The sequence below is a fragment of the Eretmochelys imbricata genome, chromosome 2 (genome assembly GCF_965152235.1).
Source record: "Eretmochelys imbricata isolate rEreImb1 chromosome 2, rEreImb1.hap1, whole genome shotgun sequence".
NCBI classification, from domain to species: Eukaryota; Metazoa; Chordata; order Testudines; family Cheloniidae; genus Eretmochelys; species Eretmochelys imbricata.
In genome coordinates this window covers 230058107-230082173 of record NC_135573.1, presented here as the reverse complement: position 1 = coordinate 230082173, position 24067 = coordinate 230058107, and the positions used below count along the sequence as shown (strand labels likewise).

The window sequence follows — 24067 nt, the reverse complement described above, 5'->3', positions numbered from 1 at the left end:
AACAGAATTAAAGCTCCCAAACTTGGAATATGATCTAGAACCTGCAAAGTTCAAACACAAAAAAAATCTCCAAGCAAAGCACTGAATAAAACTGTCTGAACCAACTCAAATTTAGTCCGTTTTATTTAAAAAAAACTCATTATATTTGCCCTGCTCCCCAGTCTTCCCTTCATCTGCATGGAATATCCATCTGACCTACTCCTCAGTCATGGACTTTCAGGAGTTTCTGCTAGTTTGGCCTGAAAGCTTCATCCAACTCTAGGCTTAATGTCAGTCTATGAAAGTTGCAGATTAAAAAGGTAAGAAGATGCAAAATTTCAGATTTAATTTTGAATTATTGGCAGTGTAAAAATCTAAAAGAAAGTAAGCCTCAGACTCCTACATACAATACTACATTTCCACAGTGTGAAGTGGCTCTGTATGGTGTCTGAGCTGGAATAAACGTATAAGAAACCTTGGGGGAGGGGACCCACAATAGTGTATGCTCATGGGACTCTGTGCAAAAAATGAGGGGAGGGAATCTAAATAATGAAATAATTGGAATTAATTTCATATATGTTTCTTTATAACAACTCTTCAAGTAGTAATACTTTCAGTTCAAATTTGACTTCATAACTACAGCACTATAATTTATGTCTTACAGAATACTGTCTCTTATTAGTGTACTTGCATTTCCCAAGAGCAACATGTGCGGTTGATTCTTAGAATGGCACACTTGTAAATGCTTCTTTTCATTTTTAGTTTAATTGGAAAATCTAAGTGAAAACCCTCATGGGCAAGCCAGAGGCAAAATAGAAGAAGCTAGATTTGAGGCTCAGGTGCTTTGCATTAGTAAATGTTATCTGAAGCTCGATGTTAAAATCTAATAAGGTTTTTTAAAAGTCCATTTTCATATATGTCAGTTTATAGTACATTTATGGAACCAGAAAGCAGCCTGGGAACCTTATCTTCCACTTGAGCACTCTGACCCCTCCAGTCAGAATAATCAAAGCAGCTAAGGTGAGATTCGCAGCCCTGCTTTTGAAGAAGTTTTCCCCCTTTGTTTTTGTTACAGTGGTTGAAAATAGAGGACTGCTTGACATCTCTCACACCTTTTTAAGCGACATCCGGAGCAGTCCCTGGATGTTTTGGTACTGCAAAGTTTTACATAACAAAAAGTTGCCATTTCTATCCTATTACTACTTTACATCTTCAAAGGTCTGCACAAATTAATTAATCTTTATCACAGCATTATGTAAGTGTATTATTTAGCATTCAGTGCTAAAGGCAAAATGTTTATATTAAAAATCCAAACTACATGAAACCTACCTGCTTTCTGGTGTCTTTACAAACACACGTCAGCCCAGATTCTCCAAAAAATAAAGTGTAACACTTCAAGTAAATGAGTCAGTTTATAGTATAGTGTTGCAATCATCAATTCACATATCAAGAAGCCATACAGGTGGGCTCCTACTCCATTGAGTCTTCCCACCTCAAAGGAGTAGCTGTGACTGGAGCCCTATACTCCCATTAACAGAGGCCATGGAGGTGGCTCCTAATCCCCAGACCTCAGATGCAGCAAAAGTTAGAAAACTCGTCACTATGATTTTTGTTAAACTCTAGTTTCATGATGGATCTGATTAAACTTATTGATTTTGTATGAGATTAGCATGATTCAGTAAACAAAAGTGAATTTGGTGGACCCAAAATTGTATGAACAGAATCAACTGGTATGGTTCACTTCAGCAAAACTCATGCAGGTGACAAAAAGGCCTATGTTCATCTTTACAGAGGAGAAAGCAATCTCCTTTATCTCTTGCATTCTGTTACAGCCCACTGTGTGGATTTCAGTTCAGATCTGTTAGACTGCATTTACCTTGAAAACTTTACCTTGGGGTACACATTATAGGTATAAAATAGTTGGCTTGTGCATTTGTCATTCTGTATCACACACAATATTTTTGGCTGGTTTTAAACAAAGTGCACAAGTTACATTATTGAAAGAACATGTCAAGCCATGAGTAGAGGTAAAGCTTGAGGAACAGATCCTGATGTTGAATACTTTTCTCAAATACAGGTGAAAGTCAGCTGAAAATAATATTCTGCTTTTTGCTCTATCAGTGGTTCCCAACCAGAGGTACATGTACCCCTGGGGGGACGAAGAGGTCTTCCAGGGGTACATCAACTCATCTAGATATTTGCCGAGTGCTACCACAGACTACATAAAAAGCACTAGCGAAGTCAGTACAAACTAAAATTTCGTACTGACAATGACTTGTTTATACTGCTCTACATACACTATCCACTGAAATGTAAGTAGAATAGTTATATTCCAATTGATTTATTTTATAGCTATATGGTAAAAATGAGGAAGTACCTTCCTTTTCAGTAATAGTGTGCTGTGACACTTTTGTATTTTTATGTCCTATTTTATAAGCAAGTAGTTTTTAAGTGAGGTGAAACTTGGGGGTATGCAAGACAAATCAGACTCCTGAAAGGGGTACAGTAGTCTGGAAAGGTTGAGAGCTACTGTTCTATACCACTTTTACACAGAGTATAGAGTGCAAGTGTGGCAGAAGAGCCAACAGCAGCAGAACTCTTTAGACGACTCTTTGAATCTTCAGATATTTTGAAAGATTTATACCCATTCCCTATATAATGGAGGGCACAAGTCACAGCTCAGTTAAAGCTGAGTTTTGCACTTGAAACAGGGATTTTACCTCTTTTGTCGGAGAGACCCAGTACATCCTCTCCAGCATACCACACATACTTGGGCACAAAATGAATTTTCTAAGAATATACAAGTAAATCTATTAGTTTATGAATTAATATTAAAAGGACACATTTGATGTCAATCCAGTTTTGGCCTGAATCTTTTTAATGGGACAACACACTCTTCAAACTTTGCATATAGTTAAAACTTGCTGAAATCTTGTGTATAGGCTAAATGGGAAGAAATGAGGCTGTAATCATATTAATAACTAAAGCCTGGTCAAAACAGCATTTTTGAAAATAGATTTTCATGAAAAATTCTTTTCCGCACAAAGTTTTGCTCTTTTCCTGATGAAACTAAAAACAAAAACAGCAGCTTTTTTGATTTGTTGTTTCCCCCCTTTCCAGACCTCCACTTTTTTTTTCCAGGGGCAAAATGGAGAAGGTAAAAAAGGAGATGAAAAGGAAGAAATACCCAAAACTTAAACATTTTTCTAAATTTATATAAGTTTCTTTTAAAAATTTTCAGCAATTTTTAAACAAGCAAATATTTGTTCAAAAAACAATTAGATAAATTCATGGAGGTCCATCAATGGCTTTTAGACAGGATGGGTGGGCAAGGTTGGAGTGCGTATCCTCTATTTGCCAGAAGCTGGGAATGGGCGACAGGGGATGGATCACTTGATGATTACCTGCTCTGTTCATTCCCTCTGGCGCATCTGGCATTGGCCACTGTTGGAAGACAGGATACTGGGCTAAATGGACCTTTGGTCTGACCCAGAATGGTCATTCTTATGTTTATTTCTTTTTGAGACCAGATTTTTTTAAAAAAAATATTCACAAATTTTGACTATGTTTTGAGAAGCTCTATTATTAATGACAGTTACAGTTACTGATTATGGACAGAGTCTCGTCAACAGCTCATGTCACTATGAAGTTGGGCCAATGTGACATCAGAGATGACTCAACTAATCACCCCTCCTCCTCTACAGTTAATTGGTATGCTGCAATTCTGTTGCTCCAAAAAGAGTCAGTGGCCTGAGAGGGACTTTGCCACGTGTTCTCATAGGTAGATGACTTAGCTCAACTGATTACTGCTCTTAAAGACTCCATGGTCACATGCTACCAGCTCCACTTATCGGGCAACATCTCCCTCTAACAAAAACTTCTGTGCTTTCTCAGAAGCTAGTTCTACACCGATGCATACACTTAAATGAAGTAGTACTCCCTGCTGCATAAAGGTGAATGTCTTGCTCTAAGCATGGATATTATCAATGGGGGAAATGGATGCCCCCCCTAAGCACTTCACATCCCCAATTATCTTCCCCTCTCCACATCTTCTGTACCTTCTTACATTCTAACCTCTCTTTCTCAAAATGCCTTCCATTTTCACCTTCCCCATTTGTCTGGCTCCCAATCCCACCAGTGGTACTTGTTATATATTTGTACAAACACATAAAGAGATAGCTCTTGCAATGAAGGTTACAATCCAAGGTAAATACGAAATTTATAATAAAAACTATCCAAGGAAATTCCCAGACAGAAAACTACATTAAATTGGAATTAAGATGGAAAATACATGTAAGTAATTTACGGTAAAAATATTACAAGATTGTTGTAATCACCACACAAATATTATATACTCAAAAAATTTAGAGTTAAGGTTAAATTTAAAAGAAATACAAACATGTTAAGGTATCCAAACAACTGTTAACTGTGGTCTGCAGTGATTAATTACATTAAACTGTTTTTTAGAGACAGATTAGATTTTTTTCATAATTTTTTCCCTATAGGGCAGAGTTAAGATTGTGTGGGTGCCATACCTGTTCATTCCCACACTTAAACATGCTTGTATTTCTTAAGTTGAATTTTAACTCTGATTTTTATTTTTGGGATAATTGCAACATTCTTCTAATTTTTTTTACACCCCTAAATTATGAATGTTTGTTCAACCTTAACTAGAACCCTTATTTTAACATATAACTCCTAAATAAAGGCAAAGGACAAGCTTTACTGTTTTATTTTTATAATCTGTTAAAGTACAGTGTCTTTAGGACAGCAGGGCCAACTGCTGAAAGCAGTGAGACAAGTTCTGGGTTTCAGTACACCCTTGCAGAGATTAACTAAAGTAAATAACTCAGGGCCAGGTATAAATCTCATTTAAGTCAAGAGGCTTGGAACAGATCAAAAGTGCTTAAATATTACAGTGCTTTACTCTTTAGAAAAGCTGATAGATGACACACAGATACATGGAGAAGTCTGGAACTAAACTTATCTGTAATACCCATGTATATCTGCTGAAATTCACACAGACTTTAAAAAAGTTGGATGTGCATATCCTCACATTTTAAACGGCTATGGGGATGCGCTAACACAATGAACTTTGTGATCATACAAAGAGTGGATATGTTATGTCCAGTTTTGCATACACTGACATTCCACTTCCCCAACCCCTACCCCACAGAAATGCCTAGTCTGTCATAATGACTATGCATCACATAAAAAGAACTTATTCCATCAGAAAGCTGTTGAAACACAACACATAGCATGTGACTGGTTGCCTTATTCTCAAAACCTGCCAGTATAGATAAACATCTCCAGCAAGGCGAGGCAGAGAAACAGATAGATAGTGAGAGAAGGAAGGAAGGAGGAGGAAGAACAAGACATCCTACTCTGTAGAGTTTGTATGAAAGGATTGAGAGGCTTTGTTGTACTACTAAGTCCTATTATCTCTGAAGATGCTGTATCCCTCAGAAATAGGTAAAGGTACATCTTGATTATAGGCTAAAATACAGATGCATTGTTGGGGAAGGTTTCATTTTATTTCACTTACAGAACCTTTTGGCACATTTAAGTAAGAATTTGTCCTAATATATCAAATGCTTCCTGTAACTCCTGTTATACAATCATTACAGGATATTTTTTGTTAAGTTACTGCTTTTTCTCCATGTCTTCAAAGGCAGGCACATATTTCTACAATAGGCTATGTACAGTCAGAGCTATAAATCATTTTTCTTAGCACTGTATGTGATATTTTCACATACTTCACCCAGAAGCAACACATTTCAAAGCCTTACTTGCGTTAATACATTTTGGTATTTAAATTATATATAAGCCTCTAAACTTTTCATACATATACATTAAATTAGGTTCTCCTGTGCAATCTCATACAGAGCAATGTTAAAAATAGAGGTCACAGTGCAAAAATCTTATTATTTAGACTGTCTGTCCTTTGAGAAAGGGACAATTTTTTCTTATGTTTGTTTAGTGCCTAGCACAATGGGGTCATGATCCTTGACCAGGACATCTAGGTATTGCTCTATTACAAATAATTACTATTAATCATTTCAACTGAGGTAGTGCTGAAGGTATGCTAGGAACTATAAAAACATTTGAAAGGAATAGTCCATGCCCCATAGAATTTATAATCTTAAAAACATCACCATCACAGAAAAAAATTGATCTACTTATTGAAGACAAATAAGACGAAGGGTAGTAGTTGTATGGACCGGTTCAGGAAGTGCATTATTCCAAGGGCTTCATGCAAAATAACAGAAACACTGTGGGATAAATAGAAAAATGGAGCACTGGGGCTTACTTCACTGGCACTGGGAAAAGACAAGCAGCTATATGATAAATGTTTCTTCTTCCTAAATATACCCTAGTCCATATATGACACTAAAGTTAGGGGGACCTCTCCCATTTTCACCTGAGTTTTCCATCTCATCACACTTGCTTTCTGTATACATAATAATTCATCTTGTATTTGCAAGAGCCTGGACAAAAATGGCCCGTCATTTGCAATGTTTTGTTTCTCTCAGTACTGTCAACCCCAAGCCTTCAAAAATAATGATTAACTCCATAAAAATCATGAGATTAAAAAAATTATATTGTTTGGGTTTTTAAAATTTACGTTCTGACTTTGGAGTCTTTTGGGTTCATATTTTCCAATCAACAACAATGAAAAGAATAAGGTAACAAAGTTCAGCACAAACTTTCTGCTCAGACTCAGCTACTACTGGGGTTCTTCCTTCAGGATTGCTCAGCCCACACCCTAGATTATCTCTCACCTAAATAGCTACTCTCACCTTCCTTATGTCAAAATTAGGTAACAAACCACCTGCCAGAGTGATCCACTTAACAAAATATTGATCCTGCTAAGAAAAGGTTAACAGAGTGTTTAGGGCAAAGACTGCTGGCCTGTCAAACTTTCACCTTAGACATTGTTTCAGGCTGCAATCAGTACTACAATCAGATCTTTACATACTTGCTTCATATTAACTGGGCACACAGTTCTATGTTACTCAAAGTCCAAAGCTACTACCCAGTTGTCCTCATATGCCTCACTGGTACATCTTTTTCTACAATTTTAAGACGTTTCTCCTCTCAACTGTAAGGAAGAAACATGGATGTTCGTTAAACTGTTTTCCTAAGGTGCATGAAACACTTTGACAGTTTTATATCTACTCTTAATTCTCTGTCATTTTCCCTTCAGCCTCTGCATTATTCATAATGACAGGTTTCAGAGTAGCAGCCGTGTTAGTCTGTATCCGCAAAAAGAAAAAGGAGTACTTGTGGCACCTTAGAGACTATCAAATTTATTTGAGCATAAGCTTTCATGAGCTACAGCTCACTTCATCGGATGCATGCAGTGGAAAATACAGTGGGGAGATTTTATATACACAGAGAAAATGAAACAATGCGTGTTACCATACACACTGTAACGAGTGTGATCAGGTAAGGTGAGCTATTACCAGCAGGAGAGGAAAAAAAACCTTTTGTAGTGATAATCAGAACCTGAACATCTACCTATGTGATATATGCCATCATGTGCCAGAAATGCCCCTCTGCCATGTACATTGGTCAAACCAGACTGTCTCTACGTAAAAGAATAAATGGACACAAATCAGACGTCAAGAATTATAACATTCAAAAACCAGTCGGAGAACATTTCAATCTCTCTGGTCACTCAGTTACAGACCTAAAAGTTGCAATTCTTCAACAAAAAAACTTCGAAAAAACCAGACTCCAACGAGAGACAGCTGAATTGGAATTAATTTGCAAACTGGACACCATTACATTAGGCTTGAATAAAGACTGGGAGTGGATGTGTCATTACACAAAGTAAAACTATTTCCCCATGTTTATTCCTCCCCTCCCCCCGACTGTTCCTCACACGTTCTTGTCAACTGCTAGAAATGGTCTACCTTGATTATCACTACAAAAGGTTTTTTTTTCTCTCCTGCTGGTAATAGCTCACCTTACCTGATCACTCTCTTGTTACAGTGTGTATGGTAACACCCATTGTTTCATGTTCTCTGTGTATATAAAATCTCCCCACTGTATTTTCCACTGCATGCATCCGATGAAGTGAGCTGTAGCTCATGAAAGCTTATGCTCAAATAAATTTGTTAGTCTCTAAGGTGCCACAAGTACTCCTTTTCTTTTTGCATTATTCATGTATGTCATCCATTTCTAATTCCTATGACAAATAAAGTAATCAGAATTCTATTTAGGATCAACATTTCCACTCACAATCTGAAAGAGAAAAAAGTTAAAAGCAGCTGCGTCACTTGCTCCTGACTGATAGCACATAAAGACAAAGAAAAGACAGGCACACTTGGAAATCAGGAATCTATACCCAGTGTTTGCAGCCTGGTTCAGTGAACAGTGAAATAATGTGAACCTAACTTACTGTTTCATTAATTTCATTATTCATCAAGGAAGTGAACCACTCATCCATAAATGGAAGTAGCAAAATATTTCCTGTAATATTTCAGAGATATGCAACTAGATTTAAGCTATTCTGGTATTTGTTTTTAGAAATAGTTTTTTAAATGAATGCGATGAACATCATAAAATGTAGATTACTTTAAATGTTAGCCAACACGTATATACAACAATTTATATCCTACAACCACGTAGCCATTACAAACTGTTTCTCCAGTGTATGCTTTAATCCCTTTTAATGCACAGATGATTTAAAACGTCAGTTTGTGTGTGTTTTACATATTACTGAAACACCTTTGTTATAACAGCTTGATTGTAGCAATGCCCTCACATTTCAACTGTTTACAAGCTGTCTCACAGCCAGAGACAGAGTCAGACCTGGTGACTATTCCTCTGCCAACTGAAGTGAGAATATTGTTTTGATGTACGGAAATACAGTTTTTAAAAGTGAAGGTCTGCTGGCAGTTCCTCTGTAAACTACTATGGCAGCTGTGCTAGAGATCATGAATATTTCATAAGGGCTGTCCATGCAGTCAAGCCAGCATTGCTAAGCCAAATTCCCATAGCAACATTCACATAGATTTACTCATCGCTAAAAGATGCATCAGTTTAGGAATAAGTGTTCTAATGCCACTCATTATTCTAGAAGATGTTATTACTTGAACTCTTCTTTTAAAGCTAAATTATTTTACTAATAATCCTGATTATTTTTTTTACTTTTTCCAGTAATACTTGCTTTGTAACTCCTAAACCAAAACAATCAAACTAGAGCAACCCTGACATACTATTCTGTGGTTAACCAAAACTCCTGTTATCCAGAGATCAGCGAGCATCTTTTAAGGGGCGGGTAAGAGAAGGAGGCGGAAACTAGACTTACTGTTTCTGTTATGGAAATGAAACTGCACTTGCATAGCATAGAAGTGCAGCTGGAGTGGGGCTGCAGAGAGCTATCCAGGAATCCCGAAGACCAGCAGACTCCAGCACCTCTTGAAAAAGGTGGTTTGGGAATTCTTATCAGATATCTTATAAAATTATAATTCTCAAAAAAGACTTGGTAATCCCCTCCTTCCCTCTTTGTCTGAGCCTTCTGGCCTTCAGAAAGCTGTCACTCTGTGCACCCTGGTGACTGTCTGAACTGACCAGTTCTCTCTAATCAAGTGTATCTCAATAATCTGAATTCCTGCTTTCGTGAAGGTTTAGGTGACCCCAAGAACTTTCTAAAACTGAGCTACCATAAATGATCAGAGGTGATGGTGAATATATAAGGAAACTGATAAAGTGGGAGAGGAAAGAGTGGGAACAGAAAGATCACAGGAAAGAAGGAACAGAGAAATGGAGGAGAGAAGTAAATGGAAAAAGGACATGAGAGAGGGAACAGAGAGAAAGTAGGTGAGAAAGAATGAAAAGACTAGATTCCAGTAAACTTCTTAAAACCACATATGAATAAGAGAGAAAAAAATTAAACTCAGGAAAAAGAGACCTTGAAAGAAAAATACATTGGAAATGACGCACCAAGATTTGAGACACCGCAAAAAGGAAAGGAAAAAAAGATAAAAGAATGAGGAAAAACAGACAAGGACGCATATATATATTTGTTTTTTAATATAAATATATTAAATATTTAAATATATATATATTTGTTTTTTAATCATAAGTACAACTGATGCAAAAAATTAAAATGCATAGCAGAGAGAAACACACACATACTTTTGTAGTATTGTGACTAGAAAACTTTGCTTTTGCAGATGCATCTAATGGAAAATACATACGCATGTTGGTGAGATCTGTGCCTCATTTAGTGTTTATTAATTTGCCACTACCTGCCAGGAGCATGGAAGTACAGTAGAATTTCTGTAAGGGCCTCAAACTTCTTACAAGGGGTTCTGAAATCCTGATTGCCCCTACTTTAGTAGGTAAGTAAAATTGTTTTCTTGTTAAGGAAACCAATAAAATCCTCTTAAACAAAATGGGCCAGTGTAACTGCCTGTCTTTACTTATACATGCCATGTAGGAAACAATCCTGTACATGACGGATAAAAAAACTGGACTTCCAATGCTGAACTTCTATGATTGAACGATAAACATGATTTATGGGGCCAAATTATGCTCCGGCAAGACCCCCATTGATTATAAAAAGGGTCTTCATGACTTGTCCCTGTGTACTAGGAACTGATAGGTTATATAGCAAAATACAAAAGTTAGTTCAGTTCTTTAAGTAACTAAACTCTTTTTTAAAGCAAACTGAGTCTCCTAATACAGACAGGGCAATCAAGAATGGCAGTTTCTGTCTTTAATCAGTTTGTTTGATAAGTGCAATTTCAAAAAACTTATGTAATTTCCTTAACAAGAGATCCTTGGAGGTATTTTTTAAAAAAATATTTAGAAAAACATTTCTACAGGTAAACAAATGAGACAACAAGCTCTTAGAAAAAGAACAGGTTCGTGAACCTGTGATGTGAAGAAGTGCCTTACCTTCGCTTTTTCCAGCTGTGCCTGGGCCTGCCGCTCTGCCTCTCTCCGCACTGCCTCTCTGTCTTCCTCCAGTGATACATCTGAATCGGATGGACGGCTAGTGTAGGAGTCCGCTGAACCCTGCACAGGAAAAGGAGACATAATGTTACAAATAGATGCAGCATGTGCAATAAAAGGGTGAAGTGTTCCCGTATCATTTCTCTCATTGTACGTTTGTAGAAATACCTGGAAAAGAAAAAAGAAAAATACAGCAGCACAGACAATCAGTTAGAAAAATTTTTAAGTAATGGTTTCAAATTTGGAGACCATCCAAAAGTCAGGTCTCTCTCCAGGGGTTTATTTCCCGCCCTATCGCCACATTCTAATTAGTCTGCTTTTTGGTAAGCAGAGCTGGTTTCTGTGTAGAGCAATGGCAGTGGTGCAGTGCAGGGCTGAAGGACATACAACAGTTTCAAGGATAGCTCCATAAAAATAAAAACCATAAACAAGGACATTTTAATGCCAGCAAGGGAACAGATTCAATAAAAAAATGCCAAGTCAGTATTAACAATTACTATTACACAAGATCACTGCAGAGAGCTTTAACCCATGCCTTCCATTTTAATTTTAGGGCACCTAACACTCTTCCCATCAGAAATGAACATGGCTCAAATCCATCTCAGCCCTTTAGCAAAAACATGCAAATGACCACAAATCAAGTTCCACCTGATTAAATATGTCTCAACTCAACACCTGTGTGTAAGTATTGCTACAATGGAACTAGTCAGAACACCAGAAGAGCTCCAGCTCTGATTTTTGTCTCATCATACAATCACAAGAAGAGAATGCTGCTAATTCAATCAGAATGAAAGCAACTGTTTTCCCTTACTGTAAAATTAATAAATAAATATGCTAACAATGAAAACATAGGGCTTACACAGATATCAGAATTCTTCAGCCGTCCTCCTTTGGCTCTTTTCAGAAGCCTGATCCAGGTGGCCTTCATTAGCCAGACAGCTCAGTTATTGTCCGCAGCTGCAGCGCCCGGCACTGATTCTCACAAAACATGTGCACACTGAGCACCGCAGAATCACTGCTCCTTTCCTATCCATGCTCTGCTGCAAGCTCCTTCCTTCTCTTCCCTCTGCCCTTCAAGCTTTTAGATACCCTGTTCTTAAGTATTTAGTGCAAGTAAATACTTAAATTTTCCAATGCCAGTAAAAAAGGCTTTAATAATGAAAAACAAAAACAAAAAAAACCCCAGTATATTGGTTCAAGTATATTGTAAGAGATGTTTCAACTCAATGCAGGAAAAGGTCTTTGTTGTTGGTTTTTTTTTTTTTTTTTGCCTGTTATGAATAGTACTTAGAAGAGAACCTTTTAAAATCCGGTGCAAAATGTATTCAGTGATATTTACAAGTACAAAGTTCATTTCATCTCTTCAGAGATCAGATGGGGGTGGGGTAAGAGGCTTTTCACATCACTGGGCATGCTCCATATATACAGCCTTTTACGCAGATGCTCACATCACACTGTGTTGTTAGTCTATGTCAAATTGCCATTTTACATCTCAAGGGTAAACAGCTGGAAAATAGCAAGGTCCCTGCAAATCTGGAATAGCTGGTACAGTGTCTTATTTTTATCACATATCAAACTACATTTCTCTCTCAGAAAATCCAGTTCTGTCATACATGCTCCTCATTCTCAATTTAAAACACTAAGTCAGAATCTGATCTCAGTTACAACAATGTAAATCTAGAATAAAACCAATTTACTCTGTTTACTCTGATGTACAAGAAGAGTTTGACCTACTAATTGTGGCATTTGCCCACACTAGGAAACCAGTAGGTAAGAAAAGCAGTGAATAATTGCAATACACACATACACACACAAATATTGGATGCTAAAGGTCAAAAATATATTTAAGACCCTGAACTTGTGCATTAGTTTTAATTTGGTTTAGTCAATCATAACCTATAATAATTTCCCAAAATGATAAGTGATTGACATAGCTCTGTGTGATTAACTAGGACATTCATGACACAAATTCACAGGCAGCTATGCACAACCTAAGTGTAAAAGAAAATCTCAGTCTAGCTGACTTTGAAGTGTCTGCCTTTGATTTAAATTCAGTTACATGAAAAAGGCAGGATAATAGGAAATTCCAGCTGAGAACAGCAGTCACAAGAAATCTGGTATTGTAAGTCAGACCTTCTTAAAGAATTAGAGGCATATGGCTGGGAATGTCTAAGGACCAAATTCAGCTCTTATTTATGTCTGTGAAAAACAGTAACTCCCCTACAGCCATTGGGATACTCTGGATTTACACTACTGGTGTAACTGGTAACATACTTTGACCCTAAATTAGTAGTTTAAAAGAAAGGGAGAATTCTTAACTTTCAAAAACTTTTCTCTCAAATTTATAATAGTTACAATTTTGAATTCTGATGAAGCTGCCTTTGAACTGACATCCAGGAAACTACTCTTCAAGAAATGTTTTGCTTACCGCAAATGCAATACATATATTAGGCTAATTTTTCTAATTAACAATGGGGTGGGGGCAAGGGAGACTTCACAACCAAAGCACTTACTATGTTAAGGAAAGGCACAAAAAAAGCACCCACACAAGGAAATAAAAATAAAATAAAATACACATTTCTATCTTGAATATTTTAGATAGTCTTGTCTGTTAGGAGAAGTACCAGAGGTTCTATACATCTTAAAGTCCTTGTCTACATTAGTTTATTTTCTTAAAATTTCTCACCATTGCTACTACTGATACAGCTTCACTAGTGGCTACAATGGCAGAAGAGTAGTACACCAAGCTATCAGTGGTTTTAACTGCATTGCCTGTATCTCCTCTGAAGGGTGTTAGGTGACACTGTGCTTAATACAAAAACAACAAGGGGTCCGGTGGCACCTTAAAGACTAACAGATTTATTTGGGCATAAGCTTTCGTGGGTGAAAAAACACTTCTTCAGATTCAACTTCTTTACCCACGAAAGCTAATGCCCAAATAAATCTGTTAGTCTTTAAGGTGTCGCTGGACTCCTTGTTGTTTTTGTGGATACAGACTAACATGGCTACTCCCTGATATTTTTGCTTAATACACTATTTGTAGTGATCTAGCCACTCAATAACAGACTTAAAAGTGGCAGTTCTTCAACAAAAAAACTTCAAAAACAGACTTCAATGAGAAACTGCAGAACTGGAATTAATTTGCAAACTGGACACATTCAAATTAGGCCTTAATACACTAGTGGCCGGTATCAGTTCCCCCATCATTACCATCAACAGTGCAGCTGCAACAGTTGGCAATGTTAAGAAGAATCCTCATCCAAATACAGCCAAAGGGTGGTGCAGTGGCTGTGCCCTCCCTGTGCTCTCAGGAGTCCCAAGGGTATTGTACCTGCTTCAGGAAGACTGTTTCCTACAGCTCCCATAGGTGCAACTCCACGCTGCCTCTAATTCCCGTCTATATCTAGCCACACAATCAGACCTTAAAAGGTATTTAAAAATGAAAAGAAAAAAAAGTTCTGTTACTATAGCATTAATGTTGAAATTTTAAATCACAAGAGTCAATTCAAATTTATAATTTCCACAGCAATTCTAATGTGCTTCCTTTGTGAACACATAGTATTTTTCCATTCCAGAATGTGATATTACCTTTTTTTTAATTAGCTTTTCTTCTCCTTGGGCAACACTATAAAAAGGCAATATAAATGGTCTTTGATCCCCATGAAAAATCAGAGAGCTGGGAAGTAGAATCCTCAGCCCCAACTAGTCAGGCTGTCTGCTCAACTGAGCTGGGTCTGCTAAAATTGTGCATAGAGAGCTAATTTCTCCTTTTGGGCCAGTGAGTTCGTGTAATGCGCTGGCTGTGTCCAAGGTTGGCCACAATTCCTCCACACTCCTAAAATGTTACAATTGATTCAGCTTAATTTTGTGCTGCATGTACAAATCATGCTGCTAAACAAGATTATTTTGCTAACTGCAAACACAGAGAGACATAGATTTGCTGTAAAAACGTGGAGAACAGTGTAGATATGTCTGTAGAAGATTATAATTTGGAGACACTGTCTCATAAGGGACACTATTATGAACATAGGAAAAGGCTGTGTGCAGCAGTTCACCAGAGATGCTCCCAGTTTGTTTTATTAAAAAGTTATAATACTTTCTCATTCACTGGTTTGTTATTTATTGAACCTCAAGGTTGCTACAGACAGGACTTTGGAACTCTGAACAGAAGAACTTCTGTGCCCCCAGCACAGGGGGACAGAGGTCCAAAGGGTGGGGGCAAGCCAGGAAAATAGTGGGCCTAAGGTCAATTGGATCTGTACCGATGCAGGCCAAGAGGCTATTCATCACAGCAGAGAGAAGTATACTGTCCTCTGGGGTTATTAAAGCTGGGAGCAGGCTGGAGCCTTACCCTAGCTCCTCTGGAGCCCAGCCACTCAGGTTTTGTCCTGGTGCAGGTGGTTTACATTCCATTCTCCTGGAATATAGAACAGCTCTAGTGCTAGATGTTACCATGGTCTCTTTGGTTGCTTGGATGTTATTAGCATCAGCATTTACAGGAATCCATCTGGTGCTGGGCAGATCTCAAGGTCAAATCCTCTGTTCTCCCCCCCCCCCACGACAGGTAAATCAGCGCTTCCCTTATTCATCATTACACTGACTCATGCTCCCTTTCTTAGATCTTCACTTCAACATTGTATCATTTATTATTTCAGATCTAAGGTATTATTTTGGAGTATGAACCCATGCATATCAAGAATTTGTAGTTCCACCATGGCCACATTGGAGTTGGTACTTCCCCCTCTGCCTGCAGGCTATGGCTGTCTTATTAAATTCCTTCATGTTTGAAGTGTTTCATCATGTTGCTGAATTTCTATTTGCTTTACTTGCATGTAGATACTCCTTGATCAGATGATTTTTTGAGAGTCGGTCTTTTTCATTTTTCTTATGTCTTCTGATACCCCAGTACACCCTGGATATAGAGTAGCTAGGTGTCTGGTTTTCGATTGGTGTGTGTGTGTCTCTCTCTCTCTCTCTCTCTCTCAAATATATTGTGACATTCCCCACTGGTGATATCCATACTGGTGATCCGCTAGATCACTCCAATCCTTGACTCCAAAAGCCAGCCTTACCCTGCTTTGCTGTGAGAACCCCCACTCATGTGCTGTTCATACACAGCCTCTGGCATGTAAGCTGCTTCTTGGACTGTGCAATTGAATGACACTAGACAATATCTCCGGTCCCAGCAATAACCCTAGGAAACTCCATCTTGCAGTGTCCAGTTATGCCCACTGATCACTGAAAGCTTATATGAGTTCATCAATTTAACAAAGAAATTGATATGTACCAGGCTTGTTATCCCAATGGAGTCTCTGAAACACTTCAAACTAAATGCACTGCTTCAGGTAGAATAAACAAACTGATTTATTAACTATAAAGATAGATTTTAAGTGATTATAAATTAAAGCATAACAGATCGGATTTGATCAAATGAAATAAAAGCAAAACGCATTCTAAGCTGATCTTAACACTTTCAGTGCCCTAACAAACTTAGATGTTTCTCACCACAAACTGGCTGGTTGTCCTTCAGCCAGGCTCTCCCCTTTCATCAGTGCTTCAGTCGCTTGCTGGTGGTGGTGTCTGTAGATGTAGCTGGTAGAGAGAGGAAGAGCATGACAAACGCCTCTCCCTTTTATCATGTTCTTTATTCCCTCTTGGTTTTGCCCTCCCCCGCTTCAGAGTCAGGTGAGCATTACCTCATTGCAGTCCCAAACTGACCAAAGGAAGGGGGGTGACTCACTCGAGAGTCCAAGAGAACCTTTTGTTGCTGCCTAGGCCAGCATCCTTTGTTCCTGTGAGGCTGGGCTGGGTTTGTCCCATACGTGCCCTGATGAGGTGTGAACTGCCTCTTTGCTCTTGGAGAGTTTTTGCGTGGGCTTATTTTAAGTCATGAAGACACATTTTCAGCCTCATAACTATAACTATATAACTCAAATATATACATGAAATTATAACCTATAACATTACTATAACATTGCTGTAACAACAAATACTATAACATCACTATAACAACAATGCTCAGTGCATCATGAGCCTTCCGAATACACCCAACATGACAAACTTTGCATTGGATACCACACAATCAGAGTGTTCTCACGAGGTACAGAAAGTCACTATTTGAGAGAGAGAGACACACACACACACACAAGGTGGGTGAGGTAATATATTTTACTGGACCAACTTCTGTTGGTGAAAGAGAAACTTTGGAGGTCTGAGAAAGGTTTTAGACATTTTCTTCCCATCTTCCCTACTCAAATATAATACACTTGTCATTTAAACATATTTATTCATCATAAAATAGCATGTTGTAGTATGTTTCCTTATGTCTTTATTCATTTAATGCTGAAAAACAATATTAAAACCAAAAAGATAAATTTATTCAAGTCCTCAGTTGCTGCAAAATGAAATGCCGTGTCTCAGCTAACTCCCCATAGATCAGCAATGACCAGAATATAATCCACAGAGTACTAAACATGGACCCTCAGTCATATTCATCTTTAACATAGATGTATGTCCCTTAGAGATTACATGTGCCAACATTCAATTCTAGCCGGTCAGATTAACTTGCAACATTGCAAGCTGAAATCTGTGGACCACAAAACTCCTTATTAAAGTTGATGGTAGCTGCAATTTGCTTCATTATATGGAAAATCAGGGGCAATGCTTGGAATTCTTAAGGTAAGTTGTCAATCATTCCCACTGCTGGGCAAAGAGGCCACAGGTGGTGAATGTGTGAACTGCAGATCTGCGATAAATTCTTCTAGAAATCTAGGAAATATAACTTCTTTGAATGACTATTTGAAGGAATGCCACATTAACATCTTCATTAATGTGATATTACTTTGAAATTATACATTCTATTTATATTAGAACTAAATAATCAGGGATCAATGTTTTTCGAAAAAATACCAAGTCGTTTATTTCAATCGTGCCATTTTGAATTTGTTAAGTAAACTAAACTGAAGTTAAAAAGAAAAGAGAGAGATCCTATATTAATTAAAGGGCTATTCTTCAAAAATTCTTGGCTCCTTTGGTATTGGCCATTAATGCTCCATAGCTTGGTAACCACAAAGCCTAGTCACATCATCAGTCTCAGTTCCTTGGCACAGACCTTGGGGAACTTGACAAAACACCCACTACACTCACATTTACACCTGAAGGCTCAAAATCATACTTTCCCACTATGACTACAGAAGGAATGTAATCAACTTCTATGGAGGTCAACGGAGTCCTCTGTATGTTTACAGAACCGGAGGTCTCTCAAACTAATTGTCCTCTACCTTCAGTGCTCCATCCACAAAGCACTTTTAAGTGATATACACACTGAAACTAAAACAGTTGGGAAGTTTAGAGCAACCATGTGGTATAGAAATAAGATATTATGCAGGAAACTACTCTCCTTTTACTCTTAAAATGACTTTGGCAAATTTGTCAGACAGACCCAGCTGGACATTAATAGCTTCCATAGCAGTTAATTCAGCCTTCAGCTGGATGAAATGAGAGTTTTTAAAAATAGCCTTTGAGTTTGCAGAGGCCTTGGATCAAGCAAGGAGCAGAATGCATTGGACAAACATATTTACAAACATAAAGTCTCCACTCCTGTTTGGCTGTTCATGACAATGACGGACATGTTTTTGGAAAACAGTTCAGCTGGTTGTGGAGCTCAAATTCATGACCTCAATAGCAGATCATTCATTTACAGGTTTGTTTTTAACATGGACATATGAAGTTTTAGGGCCAAATTCAATGGTGGCACCAATGGTGGTATGAGTTGGTATTTCAGAGAAGTGAGTTTGGTGTTTGACTATTCTTCAGAGGGGTATTTTTAACAAATTTTCAAAGGGCTTTCTAAAGTGCACCTGCAAGCTTTAGCGTTTTTAGTGGCTATTTAAAAAACAATCCCTTATAGAAATGGGCCTAAGTTGCACAGTTCAGAACCAGATCCAAACTTTCCACATGTTCTGTTACTTTTATTTAACATTTGTATTACAGTAGTGCCTGAAGACTACAACCATGTTAGGCCCCATTGTGCTAGGCACTGCCACAATCACAGAATAAATGTCAGTCCCTGCTCCCAGGAGTTTAGAGTCTGAAAGACAAAATGGAACATGGATGGCAAACGGAAAATCTGGAAAGAAGAAGTGAATAATCAAATCCCAGGGATGACAAAATTTTGAGACATGTATGGTTAACAGCAACCTGATATCTGCTGGGAGAGCAGTACAGCGGTGCACAGACAATCCAGGAAGTTTTTGGAAAGTGTAGGGACAATTTCCTGGTGCAAGTGCTGGAGGAACAAACTAGGGGCAGAGCTCTTCTTGACCTGCTGCTCACAAACCGGGAAGAATTGGTAGGGGAAGCTAAAGTGGATGGGAACCTGGGAGGCAGTGACCATGAGATGGCTGAGTTCAGGATCCTGACACAGGGAAGAAAGGAGAGCAGTAGAATACGGACCCTGGACTTCAGAAAAGCAGACTTTCACTCCCTCTGGGAACTGATGGGCAGGATCCCCTGGGAGAATAACATGAGGGGGAAAGGAGTTCAGGAGAGCTGGCTGTATTTTAAAGAATCCTTATTGAGGTTATAGGGACAAACCATCCCGATGTGTAGAAAGAATAGTAAATATGGCAGGCGACCAGCTTGGCTTAACAGTGAAATCCTTGATGATCTTAAACACAAAAAAGAAGCTTACAAGAAGTGGAAGATTGGACAAATGACCAGGGAAGAGTATAAAAATATTGCTTGGGCATGCAGGAGTGAAATCAGGAAGGCCAAATCACACCTGGAGTTGCAGCTAGCAAGAGATGTTAAGAGTAACAAGAAGGGTTTCTTCAGGTATGTTAGCAACCAGAAGAAAGTCAAGGAAAGTGTGGGCCCCCTACTAAATGAGGGAGGCAACCTAGTGACAGAGGATGTGGAAAAAGCTAATGTACTCAATGCTTTTTTGCCTCTGTCTTCACGAACAAGGTCAGTTCCCAGACTACTGCACTGGGCAGCACAGCATGGGGAGGAGGTGACCAGCACTCTGTGGAGAAAGAAGTGGTTCGGGACTATTTAGAAAAGCTGGACGAGCACAAGTCCATGGGGCCGGATGCGCTGCTTCCGAGAGTGCTAAAGGAGTTGGCGGACGTGATTGCAGAGCCATTGGCCATTATCTTTGCCCCGGACGACTGGAAAAAGGCTAATGTAGTGCCCATCTTTAAAAAAGGGAAGGAGGAGGATCCTGGGAACTACAGGCCAGTCAGCCTCACCTCAGTCCCCGGAAAAATCATGGAGCAGGTCCTCAAGGAATCAATTCTGAAGCACTTAGAGGAGAGGAAAGTGATCAGGAACAGTCAGCATGGATTCACCAAGGGCAAGTCATGCCTGACTAATCTAATTGCCTTCTATGACGAGATAATTGGCTCTGTGGATGAGGGGAAAGTGGTGTTCCTTGACTTTAGCAAAGCTTTTGACACAGTTTCCCACAGTATTCTTGCCAGCAAGTTAAAAAAGTATGGGCTGGATGAATGGACTATAAGGTGGATAGAAAGCTGGCTAGATCGTCGGGATCAACGGGTAGTGATCAATGGCTCCATGTCTAGTTGGCAGCCGGTATCAAGTGGAGTGCCCCAAGGGTCGGTCCTCGGGCCGGTTTTGTTCAATATTTTCATTAATGATCTGGAGGCTGGTGTGGATTGCACCCTCAGCAAGTTTGCAGATGACACTAAACTGGGAGGAGAGGTAGATACGCTGGAGGGTAGGGATAGGATACAGAGGGACCTAGACAAATTAGAGGACTGGGCCAAAAGAAATCTGATGAGGTGGAACAAGGACAAGTGCAGAGTCCTGCACTTAGGACAGAAGAATCCCATGCACCGCTACAGACTAGGGACTGAATGGCTCGGCAGAAGTTCTGCAGAAAAGGACCTAGGGGTTACAGTGGAGGAGAAGCTGGATATGAGTCATTAGTGTGCCGTTGTTGCCAAGAAGGCCAATGGCATTTTGGGATGTATAAGTAGGGGCATTGCCAGCAGGTGGAGGGATGTGATCGTTCCCCTCTATTCAACATTGGTGAGACCTCATCTGGAGTACTGTGTCCAGTTTTGGGCCCCACACTACAAGAAGGATGTGGAAAAATTGGAAAGAGTCCAGCGGAGGGCAACATAAATGATCAGGGGACTGGAACGCATGACTTATGAGGAGAGGCTGAGGGAACTGAGGATGTTTAGTCTGCGGAAGAGAAGAATGATGGGGGGATTTGATAGCTGCTTTCAACTACCTGAAAGGGGGTTCCAAAGAGGATGGATCTAGACTGTTCTCAGTGGTAGCTGATGACAGAACAAGGAGTAATGGTCTCAAGTTGCAGTGGGGGAGGTTTAGGTTGGATATTAGGAAAAACTTTTTCACTAGGAGGGTGGTGAAACACTGGAATGCGTTACCTAGGGAGGTGGTGGAATCTCCTTCCTTAGATATTTTTAAGGTCAGGCTTGAAAAAGCCCTGGCTTGGATGATTTAGTTGGGGATTGGTCCTGCTTTGAGCAGGGGGTTGGACTAGATGACCTCCTGAGGTCCCTTCCAACCCTGATATTCTATTATTCTATGAAGTTTTGTTTTGCTTCAACAACCCATTCAGAATTGCCAAACTTGGATCTAAATTCAGATCCAAATGCCCCAAACTTTGGGAAATTTGGATCTTGTCAACCTCTATCATTTAATTACATTTTCCCACATGCTTCAAAATATATTCTTTGAAAATTTAACCCTGAACATTGTCTACACTGGAGAACTATAAAGAAAGAAAGAACTTACTTTATTTGCTGCTGTTCTTTACAAATATTATATTCTCTTTTTTATGTAGAAACACTCTTTCAAGTTCCTTTCTCTAGTCTGATATTTTAAATCTAGTTCTGATGACAACATTTAATAAATATTGTTGATGTCTGATTTTTTTGCTCCTTGTTTAAGCATGAGAGCATTGCTGATCTTCAGTATTTCATTTTTCAGAACAGAACATTTACAGATGATGTAACTTAGATAAGGTCTCTTGATTTTTAAAGAATGGTTGTAAAAGTATTTTACTTTTTGCTGCTCTTTACTTCCCCATTCTAAGTATTTCCACATGCTAAACATCTTACCTCTCTCCATTAATCCTCATCAGTTAGTTTTGTAAAGTCTACCACACTCAGAAGAAACTGTTAACATATACTAATCCATTTGCCAAACAAAACAAAACAAAAAAGAACCCCACCCCAAAGAGAACTATATTTTTTTCAATCCTCTGCTCAGGTCATTTTCTGGATCATCTGACTTCTACAATGACCATCTTGAGTGTCCGTTCATGATCCTTTGTGAACAGCAATAAATTATTTTAGTGGAATGAAAGACTATAACTTGATCACTGTTTGTATCAGTGAGTCTTTCGTATTAATATGTGTGTTTTACCATATATTGACTGCTAAGAAACTGAATCTTAAGTCTCCATTAACTCACTCTTCTCTTCCACAAGAAGAGACTTTATTCTTATTAGATATCTGTTTATTTGTATAATTCCTATTTCCAGTTTACCAGCCATTCAGTATTACTTTTACTCTTATCTGTGTCACTGTTATGGTAATTATGCACAAAACCAAGGCGCTTAATCCAAGTGGAGATAGAGCATTCGTTTGCTAGATTACTCAAAATAAATGTGGAAGTGGGTTTCTTTCAGTTTGACATGTGTCAACTCATATACAGACCACTATGTAGGATATGTTTTAGACATCTTCACTAATGTTATGTGGCAGTACCTACAAAAAACAATTTAAACAATTTAAAGAATCAGATTGAGAGAAAATAAGGGCCAGGCCCATGTGTAACAGACACAGAGTGGTGTTCTTTCTCTTTTCTGTACATGGTGGGCACTGAACCACCAACATTAAACAATAGTTGCACAACACAGTAGCTGTGATATCACATAAGAACAAGCATATTGGGTTAGACCAAAGGTCCATCTAGCCCAGTATCCTGTCTTCTGACAGTGACCTATGCCAGGTGCCCCAAAGGAAATGAACAGAACAGGTAATCATCAAGTGATCCATCCACTGTCACCCATTCCCAGATTCTGTCAAACAGAGGCTAGGGACACCTTCCCTGCCCATCCTGGCTAATAGCCATTGATGGACTTATCCGCCATGAATTTATGTAGTTCTTTTTTGAACCTTGCTATAGTCTTGGCCTTCACAACATCCTGTGGCAAGAAGTTCCACAGGTTGACTCTGCACTGTGTAAAGAAATACTTCCTTTTGTTTGTTTTAAACCTGCTGCCAATTAATTTCATTTTGTGGCTCCTAGTCCTTGTGTTATGAGAAAGAGTAAATAACTTCCTTATTTACTTTCTCCACACCAGGCATGATTTTATAGACCTCTATCATATCCCCCTTTAGTCGTCTCTTTTCCAAGCTGAAAAGTCCCAGTCTTATTAATCTCTCTTTATACAGCAGCCATTCCATACCCCTAATAATTTTTGTTGCCCTTTTCTGAACCTTTTCCAATTCCAATATATCATTTTTGAGACGGGGCAACCACATCTGCATGCAGTATTCAAGATGTGGGCGTACCATGGATTTATATAGAGGCAATATGATATTGTTTTTCTTATTATCTATCCCTTTGTTAATGATTCCCAACATTCTGTTCGCTTTTTTGACTGCCACTGTACATTGAGTGGATGTTTTCGGAGAACTATCCACAATGACTCCAAGATCTCTTTCTTGAATGGTAACAGCTAATGTAGACCCCATCATTTTATATGTGTAGTTGGGATTATGTTTTCCAATGTGCATTACTTTGCATTTAACAACATTGAATTTCATCTGCCATTTTGTTGCCCAGTCACCCAGTTTTGAGAGATCCTTTTGTAGCTCTTCACAGTCTGCCTGGGACTTAATTATCTTGAGTAGTTTTGTATCATCTGAAAATTTTGCCACAACACAGTTTACCCCTTTTTCCAGATCATCACAGACCTTTCCTAGTCAAAAAATAGGGAAACACTGGGCTAGCTCACATATTGTAGTGTGTCAATCGTTCATAAATGTTAGCTTTTTATTGGACTACACTGTATGGGTTACATTGTACTTAAACCCAGTGCTGCCCCCCC

At 38.7% G+C, this 24067-nt stretch overlaps 1 protein-coding gene across 5 annotated transcripts in view; it reads right to left on the bottom strand.

The window, feature by feature from the left end:
• CACNB2 (calcium voltage-gated channel auxiliary subunit beta 2) overlaps positions 1-24067 on the bottom strand; it is a 410678-nt gene that overhangs the window by 132699 nt on the left and 253912 nt on the right. For 3 of the 5 annotated variants that reach the window (XM_077809441.1, XM_077809443.1, XM_077809442.1), the window contains exon 3: positions 10894-11013. In XM_077809441.1, coding sequence (XP_077665567.1) covers positions 10894-11013 — 120 coding nt within the window. Of the gene's footprint in view, positions 1-10893; positions 11014-11809; positions 11879-24067 lie in introns of those variants that run through there. The other 2 variants (XM_077809444.1, XM_077809445.1) reach the window with 1 other exon arrangement.